This window comes from Delphinapterus leucas, chromosome 12 (assembly GCF_059928025.1).
Source record: "Delphinapterus leucas isolate spDelLeu-1000000601 "Yukka" chromosome 12, BTC_Dleu_Yukka2, whole genome shotgun sequence".
NCBI classification, from domain to species: domain Eukaryota; kingdom Metazoa; phylum Chordata; class Mammalia; order Artiodactyla; family Monodontidae; genus Delphinapterus; species Delphinapterus leucas.
The window spans coordinates 46,670,907-46,683,786 of record NC_143140.1 but is presented as its reverse complement, the minus strand read 5'-3'; the positions used below and the strand labels follow the sequence as shown (position 1 = coordinate 46,683,786).

The following is a 12,880-nucleotide window of genomic DNA, read 5'->3' as shown; positions in this document are numbered from 1 at the left end:
AACCCCCACTATTTTATTCCTTCCAGAAAATAAAATCACAGCTCAACTCTTCTAGAGCCAGTCATTTTTCACATACTTCCCTCATTAAGTAGCTCTATAGCTCACAACCCCTACATCAAGTCCATTTATGTTTCCACGTTATTCATCTACAACCAGTTTATCTTGGAGGGTGTCATATTGCTGCAGATTGGATGGTTTACTGGGTTTATTTTTGCCTGTGTGTTTGTGGCTGAGTGGGCATCAGATTAGACTGTTTGTTTTTGTGGCTGTGCTCGGAGGAAGAGAGCTTGGACGTCTCTGTAACCTTTTCTTCTATGTCAATATTAACCTCAAATTGCTTTTCTTGACCAGTAAAAATATTTTGGGTGTTTTAGCAATTTACAAAAGCAGTGTATGAGAACATATAACATCATTTTATTTATCTGGAGAAGATAAATAAAAAGTAACCATTTTTAACCTGCTACTTTTAAAATGTGACACTTTAAGAACTCAAAGAGTAACTCAGTTTTCTCTGAGACATTGTAACCTCACTCCTAAGACTGAAACTTAGTTTCATTTATGAGCCCTGGTTCTGTGTCTGTCAGTATTATTGACTTAAACTCTGCTTGTTTCCTTCTATCAGAATGTTCCAACTTTTTTTTTTTTAACCTGAGCATGTAAGCCTTTGAAAATACGGGGCAAACATGCAAAAAAAGAGACCTAATTTAGGAGTTAATTTTTTAAAAAGAAGTTAATGGAGCCCTGTAAGGAAATAGTGTTGACACAGGACTTGAGAGATTTGTGTTCCAGATCCAACAATGTCAGTTATTTGTGTTCCTTTATGACCTGTTTTCTCACGTTCCTCATCAGGTTTCAGAGATTCTTTCTTTAGAACCTAGGGCGCTTATAAGGAAACAAATTTTAAAGCTTTCGAATATACTTGTGAAGAAAAAAAATTTAGAGTCTGCTCCCAAGGCTTATCTGTGTAGGAGAGTGATATTTATAGTTTCTACATAGCTTACCGAAAATAATTTTACACTGAATATGGGTCATGGTCCCCTACTTGTTTCTTCATTCTGCGGCCCAGTCAGCGCTGTTTGGGCCATTATTGGAAAGAAAGGGAAATTTCAAAAGTTCATAAAATGTGAAGCGAATTTGATTCCTCCTGGTGGTGTCGGGGTCAGCCTAGAGGTGGGTTGCTGTTTGGCTCTAGGTAAATGGACCCGAGCGGGTGGAGGGAGGGCAAGCTTTCGGCTGCTGATGCTGGGACAGGGACACTTTTGCCTTTCAACTGAAACCCGACGGCTCGCGCTGCATCTTCCAGCCGCAGTGCACGCACACCTCCCGGCGGACCGAGCCCATTCCGACCCAAGGATTAGCTCCTCGCGGGAGTTCGTTCCCTAGAGGTTGTTTCTCGGCCGGCCGCGTAGCCCGCCCCCCGCCAGGGCCCGCTCCTCAGCGCCAAGGGGGCGGGGTGCCGCGGCGCTGCCAGCCCCCATTGGCGCGCGCGGCCGCCGACTCGGCGGAGTGACGGAGGGGGCGGGGCCGCGTGTCTTGTTTGTTTGCGCCGCCCCGCCCCGCATTGCCTCGGCCGTCAGCACGGACTGAGGCGCTCAGCCTCTGAGCTGAGAGGCCGACTGGCAGCGCGGCCAGCTTTCGCCTCCTCCGCGCCGCCGCGGCTCCCTTGCGCGTCCGCAGCTGTCCTCACGCCGACATGCGCCTGGCCACAGCCGCGAACGAGGCGTATACGGCTTCGCTGGCCGTCTCGGAGCTGCTGGGCTGCAAGCAGTGTGGCGGGAGCCGCGGCCAGGACGAGGTACCAGGGCAAGGGACTGGGCAAGTGGGCGGGCGGGCACCCGGCCAACTGCTTGGGCTGCACGGAGGTCGCGTCGCTTCCCCGCCCTCGCACCCTAACAGCTTCGGAGAACGCTCCCCGGGGAGGGCGCCCCTGGAGCTACCGCCCGGACGGCCGCCCTGCCCGGCGGGGCGTCGCAGGCTGGCCCGCGCCCTTCAGGTGAAGGGGCGGCCAGTTGGGGGGGGGGGGCGTTTGCCACCGAGAGTCGTCCCCGGGCAGAAAATGTTGCGGCTGGGAGGGACAGCTGCCTCGGTCATTTAAATGGAAGTCTCCGAAACGTAAATAACGTTGTCTTCTGTACAAGTCTCCACAAGCCAGAAGAAACCTAACAAACTCTAGTCTCACGGTAGAACAGCCTGTGGATTTTTTTCCCCCTCAGCGTCTTGTCAAAACACATTATTCGGGGACCCTACTTTAAAAAGGAAAGAAAAAGAAACATATTTCGGACAGTTAAAAATGATGTTGCCTAGAATAAGTATGTACTGCCAGCTCTATGACGTTATGCACAGCGTTTACTCTTGTATTAAACTATCCCTTTTTGTGTCTAAATTGGCCTTCAGAAAGAGCTATTTAATTGTAACATTTTGTATTTTTCCTAAGTGGCTGCAAATAGGGCACCATTTGAGAGTTACTAATACACCTTTAACTCAAATTTGAAACTTTAAAAGGCTTTAATTCAAAAGGTGGCAAGGGAGAAGGTAGAGAAATAGTAATTAAAATTGAAATCAGAATGTTTTAAGTATTGACTTAAAGAAATGTAAATACGAGGTAATTTCTCTACTGCCCACTAAAATGACTCAGTGTTTATATGTATATATATGTTTTTTGTAAATGGAGTCTACACCATGATATACTACATATATTCATATAAACTTAAATGAAGACACTTTCTCCTGAAGGTTGTAGAACACCAAATGCTTTTTCTAGATTTTAGCATTCATGGAAGGCTATAGAACACCAGATGCTTTTTCTAGATTTTAGCATTCATGGATACATAATGTGCTCCTTGTTCCCAGATAATACAACCTAAAAAAAAGTCTCATAACTGTTGCTTTGAAACTTTATCATAGAAAAGAGTGTGAAAGTGTTGAAATAGAATTTACAGTTTCTGTTTGCAGGCCGTAACAGATTTGTTCTCATTTTGACCTCAATCATTGTGCTTGAATCTGTTATTTCTGGTGGTATTTGTGTGCAGAATCCTGGTTTTTGCCCAGATCTAGAATCTCTAAATATAGCCATGTCAACTGGAAGATACAGATACATTTTATCAATAGCTTGCACATTGATTACAGAGCCTATGGGATTGTGTTCGGGACACCAGGAACCTTTGTATAGTTGTATTTCATTTTTAAAACCTCCAACATGTGGGAAGATAAATTAGGAAGTAGTGCTTTATAGGAAAACTATTCACTTTACAAAAGAATTAATAACATGACTCTTTCAAATAGCAAGCTTCCACAGTGCCTTTAAATTAAACCCTTTCCAGGAATGGAACTCCTGACTAAAGTATAGGGCACACATATGGCCTAAGTCAGCCTTATAAAGCCAGTACTTTGAAGTCAGTGAGTTTTTATTTTTCTAGAATGTATTTCATAGAAGACCAGACACTGGAAAAAGAGGTACCTGAACTTTGAGTATTTCTAAATTCCCTATAAAAGGGTTAATGACAATTTTAGAAGAAGCACTAGTACATGTCGTTATAATAGGAAGATTTCTTTATAATGCTTCTAGATTTCTTCATTTCTCTTTAAAAATTTCAAATGTCAAAAGGCTAGCACCCAGCTATAGGCAATGATTCTCATAAATAAGGAAGAGTGGGATGGGAATTTTTACACAGCATATTTTTGCCTTGTTGAAATGTGTTTCAAACAGAACTGCTTTTGTAATTTTTTAAAATATCAAAATTAATATTATTGTGATTATCAGTATTAAGACATCTAGACAGTTTAATAATGTACCAAGTGCAGTGAGAAAAAATAAAATGATTCAAGTGATCTAATCATTTTTACTTTTCAACTAGTTTTGCATGTAGATAGACACTGTAAGCCAACAAATGCTCTCATTTTGCACTTGTGGCAAACTGTTCATTTTTTTGCTTAAAGATATTCATATGGATTCATAAATGTATCTGACAAATTTGAAAAATCTGATTAGAACAGTAAATTCATAAACACAGATTCATACAGTGATACATTACATACATTAGTCATTCTGTGGTACTGTCAACATTTGCTGAGAATTTTCATACTGTGAAAATTAGTGTGTTAGTATACACTGGAGAGGAAACAGATATCGCGTCAGAGATTTGCAGCAGTGTTGTGATGGCAGAGGCTGTTGCTATGTCTTCAAAGATGCTGATTAGGAGGACTGTTGAGAGGAGAAGACTGTTAGTTCCCATGTTAGATTTCCCAGCCACACCTTCACCAAGAGCCTGTGAGGTTTGTGCTGTGGTTAGCATTTACATCTGCTTCACAACAAGGCCATTTGCCGTTGGCAAGTTCTGCCTCCTTGAATTTAGATTGGCCAAAATTTGTTCAAAGTCTGTAATTCAGTTTCTTACAGGTACATATGAAGGCACAATTGAAGGAACCTTTAGGACGTTATGAAGTGCACTTAGTTTGGCTTACGATCACACCATTGAAGACCTGCAGTGCCTTATTTTTTTTTTTTTGTAATCAATACCTGCTAGAAAATAGGGTAGCAACTAATTTGTCATGTGACTAGGAAGTGTTTCAAAAGTGAGTTTTCCAGAAAGTTGAAACTTTTACCCCTTTAGAAATCAAGAATACTATTGTATAATAATAATGGTATCTAAAAAGACCTTTAAGTATCAAAAGCTCTTTTTAAAAATATTTATTTATTCATTTTTGGCTGCATTGGGTCTTCGTTGCTGTGCGCGGGCTTTCTCTGGTTGCGGAGAGTGGTGGCTACTCTTGGTTGCAGTGCGTGGGCTTCTCATTATGGTGGCTTCTCATTGCAGAGCATGGGCTCTAGGCGCGCGGGCTCAGTAGTTATGGCTTGCAGGCTCTAGAGCACAGGCTGAGTACTTGTGGCGCATGGGCTTAGTAGCTCCGCGGCATGTGGGATTGTCCCAGACCGGACTCGAACCCGTGTCCCCTGCATTGGGAGGCAGATTCTTAACCACTGCGCCACTGGGGAAGTCCCTCAAAAGCTCTTAAAGAGGAGCTTTTGAGAGTAATTAATTAAAGACACCAACTCTAGAACCAGACTTCCTGGCTGTTTTCAAGATAATTGTCACCTGTGTCCTTTTCCCATAAGTTAGAGCTCAATTTGTGTGCTGTGGAAGGCTAGATGGAATCAATGACCTGCTTCCTGACAGTATCTGGATTAGGATAAATTGGGATGTAGATTCAGAGTTCATAAAATTCTGTTTTACCTAGAACTAGCCATAAGTAAAATAATGAAATTGGAGTCTTAAATATCAGAGACTCCTTTCCATTCCTTTCCTTTCTTCAGTTCTTCTATTCTGTCCCCTGCTTTGTTAGACTGGTACTTCACCAAGGAATGAATGTGATCTTAACAGTAAGAGGTTCTTAGCATAATAGGTTTATAGTCCATTCCTGAGAATGTTTGCTTTGTCTTAACATCCTGTTTTAAAACACATAATTTTTCATAAAATACATAAAAGAATCTATTTCTAAAGGAACTGGGAAAGAAAGATTTGACCTTTGAAGGCAAGGAAGAGGGGAGACAGTGATACCAGTATGGCCACTAAATTTGGCTACAGGGATAGACTTTCAAAGACTTGAGAATTAGGACCATTGGGAAAGACCTTTGGCATGCCTATAGGAAAATATTCCATTTCTGAAACATTAATAGTCACTTTCTTGGAACTGTAAAGCTATTGTTTTGTAACAGTTTGATATATAAACTATCTATTTGGTATAGAAGTAAAACCAAAACAATATACTTCAACCTCTTTGTTTTGAGGCCCATGTGCTAGGAATCTGGTCATATTTTTTAAAAAATAAACACACACACATACACAATCCACATGCTGCTAATGTATTTGTAGGATAAAGTCCTAGAAATGGAATTGGTAATTTTTTTCCCTTTCCTTACAAATAGTAACATAATATATACATATTATACACTTTGTCTTTTTCCCCCCACATAATATATCTTGGAGATCTTTTAAAGCCAACTTGTGTAGAACTGCTTCATTCTTTGTGAGGACTTCATGCTATTCTAGTCTATGATCATACTAAACTTTATTGAAACAGTACTCTATTGATGAGCACTTAGGTTGCTTTATATCTTGTACTACTAGAAACAATGTTGTAGTGATTATACTTTTACACATGACAGTTTAGAAATGTGAGTATAGGGTAATGTTTAGGATGGAATTATTGATTAGGGTATGTAACTTTTAAATATTGATCAGTATTTCAGATTGCCCTCCTAGAGGTTGTAGTAATTTATACTCCTTTTATGTTTCTTGATATTTTTTCCTCACACTTCAAAACACTCCCATCAGAAAGTATAAGCAATGAATGGCTATTTCTCCACCACCTCTCCAACACAGCCTATCATCAAACTTTTTGATCTTAAGCAGTATTTTAGGTGCAAAATTGTATCTCAGTATACTTAAATGGCAGTTGTTTTATTGTGAGGGTTGATCATTTTTTCAGCCATTTATATTTCATTTTCTTTGAACTGTCCATGTCCTTTGTTCATTTTTCTGTGAGGTTGTTGGGGGTTTTCTTAGTGATTTGTCTTTATGTATTAAAAAAATTTACCCCTTTGCTATATGAGTTGCAAATATATGTCCAAGTTTTCTGTTTGCTTTTGACTTTATATGTTTATTTTTCCCATATGAAAGTCCTTATTTTTATGTCATCAAATCTATCAATCTTATATTTTATGATTTCCTGGTTTTGTGGCATTCTTAGACCTAAGTCCACAGGTATTTTCTTCTAATACTGTAACGCTTTTTATTTTTGTTTTTTACACTTATATCTGATTTATTGTGGAGTAAAGTATGATTTAAGCCTCCAATTTCACTTTTTTCTGAGTGGCTCTCCAGTTGTACCAAAATCATTTGTTGAATAATCCATTTCTCCTCCTTTGAAATGCCACCTTTTGTATACTAAAGTCATAAGAATAGTGTCTCTTAGGTAGAAAATGAATAATAAACCCCTGAAATGGGGTGTTTGCTAAAATGCATTTTGTTTAAATAAGATAGTAAAGAACTGAGAAGGGGTATTGATTTTTAGCCTTAAAGTCTTGCCCAATATATTTTGTTAGAAATGTATGTAATTAAATCAGAAAGGCCAATAGAGTCATCATTTTATATAAATGGCTGCATTTGTGCCAAGATGATGTATTGAATAGCAGGAATGTGGGTTTTTTCCTTGCATTTATTGTAGGATATTAAAATTGAGACACATACATGGCTGGGCCAGTGAATTTAGTGCCTCCTCTAATGAGGGGCATGGTTATTAGACATTACTGTCTTCAGTATAAGTGTGGAATTATCAGAGTAAGAAATCACTGACCTCCAATACAAGATTATTTGAAACATATATAAAATTTTAGATTTAGTTGGCAAATCCAGCCTACTTTGAATCTGAATCTTGAGTTCTCCTAATTAAGATTCTCTTCAATTTTGTCCTGCCTGCTTAATTTTTAAAAATCCATTCTGCTCAAAAGGTTTTCATTCACTTGGACCAGATTTCTTGAATTGTTGCCACATGTTCTTCTCTGACTGCCCCCTCCCCCCTTTTTCTCCTTTAAAAGGAAAGCATCTGGTTTATATCATGAAGGACTTTGGGAAGCAGTAGAGAGAGGGTAGAAATAATATTTGTATGTAATTATATAAGCAAGGGTTAATATTTAGTTGTTAAAGAAGGAGGGGGTTTTTTGTTTAGAGACTAGAGTGATAGGACATGAGCCTCAAAAAGAAAAAAAAAAGTCTGAATTACATTTTGGTTTTATTTCTATTAGCACACTGTATTGAGGGAAAAGATGGAAGCCTAACAGTAGATTGTCAGTTTTTGTTAACCACACTACACTGTCACATAAAGTATAGAATTCTAGGTTCACTATGTCAAAAGGCAGAAAACCATTTATTTTTTAATTAGTTGAGCTCCTCTAAAATATAATATAAGCAAAGTTGATGAGATTCTATAAATTAAAAATTTAAGGAAAACTCACAAACAAAATTAATTTCTCTAAAATTGTTTTACTCAAGCACAGAGAAACCATGCCCTGCACTACTTTCTCTTTTGTGGATTTAAATAGCTTTTTTATTTTTCATAGTATTTCTGTTCTTGTGAAGTATTATTATAGATGTAGTAATAATTATACTTCTTTCAGTTTAAGACATCTAGGTAGAGGTTATGGCTTTTTCATTTCCTGACAAGATGCACAGGGATTGATATTTTGGTTGGTTGGGTTTTGGATGTACAAACACATTGGTCTTATTTTGTATCACTGACAATCCACAGGGTTGGCTGCTATGTGCTGAACTTTCTGTTCTAGACTTTCTGCCAAGTACTTTATGCAAAACTCTGGTTTTAGTGAAACAGGTTTTATTGTTTTTAGTCAGAGTTGTATTATAAACTGTTGTCAGCTATGTGATGCAAACAGAGAATCTGGTATATATATATGGCCATGAAAATAAATCACCAGAACAAGCCAGTCTCTGTTCAACTGGCTGTTTTTCTCTCCCATTCCTGTGGCCTCAGTTCATGTTGTTTACTGCTGGAGGCCTGAGATGGTGTAGTTTTCTTTTCTAGGAACTTGGAATTAGAATTCCTCGACCACTAGGACACGGACCAAGCAGATTCATCCCAGAAAAGGAGGTATGTTGTTTGTGAAAGTACATAGTGAACTGTATGCTTTTAAGGAAAAGCTTTCATGACCCACATCTTCGCATCTGAACAACTTGTTGGTCAACAATATGCTTTACACAAGTTAATCATCATGTTTTGGCAGTGAATATGTGGGATTAAAAAGCTGTTATAGTCATGTTGATTTCTAGTATTTCATGATGCTTTTCTAACACCCATATTTAGTCAAGCAAAGGCAAGACTTGTTTCTGACCAATGATATGCCACCTGCTTATATTTAGATGTTGTTTAGGTGTGCCCATAAGCCGAGTTACTTGGTCTTGGCCAACTCCACAGGCTGGTATCAACGCTAGATTGGATCTTTAATTCTAAATATGTAAATGCTCCTATACTTTGTTTTCACAGGGATTGTTTACTGTTAGTTAATTTTGGTTCTCTGTAAATTGAGGGAGAGTAGGTGTTGTTAAAAGGAAAGGCATTAGGGTCTGTTTGCAAGCTCTGCAAATTTGATAATCTAAATCTGGATTCTGGATTTAGATCTGGATGTCTGGATTCTGGTCAAGTCTGCAAGCAGCCTATCTAGATGGCCTCTAATGTCCGGCCTTTGTTGTTTTTCCCCTACTACATGATATGTGACTCTTTATTCTGCTATCTTGCAACAAGTTGAGTTAAATTTGTAGAATTATAACCTCTCTTTAAGCCAAATTTAATCTGCTTCTAGGTGACACTTAGAGTGCAGTGCATGCATATTCCTTTTTTTTTTCCTTCCCCTGCATGTTTTCTTTCTTTTACACTAATTTACAATTTCTGAAACCATGGTTTTCCTCTCTTTCATACAGATTCTCCAAGTGGGGAGTGAAGACGCACAGATGCATACTTTATTTGCAGATTCTTTTGCTGCTTTGGGTCGTTTGGATAATATTACCTTAGTGATGGTTTTTCACCCACAATATTTAGAAAGCTTCTTAAAAACTCAACACTATCTACTGCAAATGGATGGGCCATTACCCCTACATTATCGGCACTACATTGGAATAATGGTTTGTAAACATTCAGTGAAAAATTCTTTCTGCCTGCTTTAATAATCTTTTTAAGAGATGGTTAATGCTTCAAACACAAGAATAAATACTTATATTCTAACTTCTAATTGAATTCCTGTTAGGTAGTATCTATTTTTCCTCTTTCTAAATAAGTACGCTGTCAAATATAACAGAAAAAGAAATATGTATTTACACTCTGTTGAGAACCATTTTCTATTAAATACGAGAATAAAGTAGAACACAAGATTATTTCACTAATAGTTCAGATTGACATAAGTGGTGGTATTCATGTTCAATTTATAAATAATATTCCATTGTTTTATGGTTGGCACCTTAATTGAAGTTTCTTCTTAATCTGAGGTTCTGACAGTAGGTATAAAATTTTTCTAAAGTTCAGATACTTTGATCAGATATTTTATTTGTTCTTGGGATATTTTTGAGGTGCTTTCTATAATGTATGAATTTTTAAATGTTTATATGAAAACTTCATTTCTGTAGTATATGGAAAATTTGAAAACATACTAATCAAAAACTTAATTAGCTGTTTTGCATATTGTAAAGAAAAAGATTTGTAGTTGTTCAAGATTTTAATATGTGTAATTAGAATAATCTTTTTGTTTTCTCTTAAGGCTGCAGCAAGACATCAGTGCTCCTACTTAGTGAATCTCCATGTAAACGATTTCCTTCATGTTGGTGGAGACCCCAAGTGGCTTAATGGTTTAGAGAATGCTCCTCAAAAACTACAGAATTTAGGAGAACTTAACAAAGTGTTAGCCCATAGACCTTGGCTTATTACCAAAGAACATATTGAGGTAAGTAGAGAGTATATCTAGGGTGTCATTAAAAAAAAAAAATTAGATTAATTTTTAGAGCAGTTTTAGGTTTACAGAAAAATGGCACAGAAAGTAGAGTTCCCATATTCTACCCCCGTCAACCATCCACCACCCCCCGCCCACACACACATAGTTTCTCTATTACTAACATCTAGTATTAGTATAGTACATTTGCTGTAACTGATGAATTAATAATGTCTAATTTACATTGGGGTTCACTCTTTGTGTTGTACAGTTCTATCTATGGGTTTTGACAACTGCATAATGTCGTGTTATCCACCATTATGGTATCATACAGAATAGTTTCACTTCTCTCAAAATCTCCTATGCTCCCTCTATTCATCTCTCTCCCCTTCCCCCTGAAACTACTGCTCTTTTTTACAGTCTTTATGGTTTTACCTTTTCCAGACTGTCATATAGTTGGCATCACACAGTATATAGCCCTTTCAGACTAGCTTGTCAGTATGCATTTAAGGTTTCTCCATGGTTTTTCAAGGCTTGGTAGCTCATTTTTTATTGCTGAAAAATACATGTATGGATGTACCTCAGTTTATCCATTCATCTATTGAAGGACATCTTGGTTACTTCCAGTTTTTGGCAATTATGAATAAAGCTTCTACAAACATTCACATGCAGGCTTTTTGGTGGACATAAGTTTTCAACTCAGTTGGGTAAATAACTAGGAGTGTGATTGCTGGATCGTATGATAAGCTTGTGTTTATTAGCTTTGTAAGAAACTGTCATCCAAAGTGGCTATACCAGTTTGTGTTCCCATGAGCAATGGATGAGCATTCCTGTTGCTCCACATCCTTGTCAGCATTTGTTGTTATCAGTGTTCTGGATTTTAGCCATTCTGATAGATGTAAAGTGGCATCTTGTTGTGTTATCTTTTTAAAATACCATTTTAAACTAGTTTTGTCTGGTTCTATTTATTAATAAAGATAATAGAATAAAAGTAGATGGACATTCTCTAAAATAATCTACCATGCAGTAGAAATTCTTAAAAATACAATATATTTTTGGTGTTGTCTTTCTCTTTTTTTAGAATATTTATTTATTTATTTATTGGCCATGCCTCAAGGCTTGTGGGATCTTAGTTTCCTGACCAGGGATGGAACCCATGCCCCCTGCAGTGGAAGTGCAGAGACCTAACCACTGAACCTCCAGGGAATTCCCTAGAATATTTTAGATTCTTTTATGTAATTGAAGCATCTTTTTATCAAGGAGATACAAGATTTGAATATGATTAATGCAATGTCTGTTACATTGTCTAGTAATATAAAATTACATATTATAAAATAATGAAGCAGAATGGACACAGATTTGTAAGACTTTGAAGAACTGTAGACTTTACCTTGAGCATAATTTTTAAAATAAATTAATTTGATGATTTAAGAATATTCAGAGTCAAGTTGTTCAAACCACTTTTTAAAAATTCCTTGAGGAGGCCTGATAATAAAGAAAAACAGGCGTATTTTACACAGTAGCTTCTACTTTAAACACAAATTCATTACATTTGGTTTGAGACTGCACTAACAACATAGTTAATGCATTCATAATCCATCATCTGAGATATGGCAACTGCTTTTAAACAAAATGTATTCTACATTTTTAAATCAGGATTTCAGAAAGTCAAAATAATAACGAATGTGTCATTATCAGTTTATCTTAAGCTCTATTTGTGAATACATATTCATAAAAATTAGCAAATTCTGGGTTCTACATGCCTCAAATTGTAATTTTATCTTAAGTTTTATATAGTAACTAATCCTGTTTTCAGTAGGTTAAATACCAAGATGAACTGTATTCTTTCATCAATACCATACCCCAGCATAAAAATGTTCTCGTTTTTTTTCCCAAGGGACTTTTGAAAGCTGAAGAGCACAGCTGGTCCCTTGCAGAACTGGTACATGCAGTAGTTCTACTTACACACTATCATTCTCTTGCCTCGTTCACATTTGGCTGTGGAATCAGTCCAGAAATTCATTGTGATGGTGGCCACACATTCAGACCTCCTTCTGTTGGTAACTACTGCATCTGTGACATTACAAATGGCAATCACAGTGTGGATGAGATGCAGGTCAACTCAGCAGGAAATGTTTTGGTAAGTATCTATTATTTATTATAGGATCATCCTAAGAGTAATCACAGTAATTGCTGTCATATTATTTTTTCATTTGGCTTTTAAGAAAATCTACCCTATTAAGTCCAAAAAGATATTAGGCCCCCATACCTGTTCATTCAGCAAGTATTTATTGTCTGCCTCCAAATGCTCAGCACTAGTCTGATGCTAAGGGACATACAAAATTATAAGACCCTCTAGGAGGTTACATTTGAATAATTTTAGGATCAGAAGCC

At 37.4% G+C, this 12,880-nt stretch overlaps 1 protein-coding gene across 4 annotated transcripts in view; it reads left to right on the top strand.

The window, feature by feature from the left end:
• The window catches only part of SESN1 (sestrin 1), a 105,930-nt gene that overhangs the window by 82,644 nt on the left and 10,406 nt on the right, over nucleotides 1-12,880 (top strand). For 2 of the 4 annotated variants that reach the window (XM_022553975.3, XM_089921929.1), the window contains exons 2-5: nucleotides 8,596-8,661; nucleotides 9,489-9,689; nucleotides 10,319-10,501; nucleotides 12,384-12,626. In XM_022553975.3, the coding sequence (XP_022409683.1) occupies nucleotides 8,596-8,661; nucleotides 9,489-9,689; nucleotides 10,319-10,501; nucleotides 12,384-12,626 (693 nt within the window). Of the gene's footprint in view, nucleotides 1-1,541; nucleotides 1,796-8,595; nucleotides 8,662-9,488; nucleotides 9,690-10,318; nucleotides 10,502-12,383; nucleotides 12,627-12,880 lie in introns of those variants that run through there. The other 2 variants (XM_022553991.3, XM_022553983.3) reach the window with 2 other exon arrangements.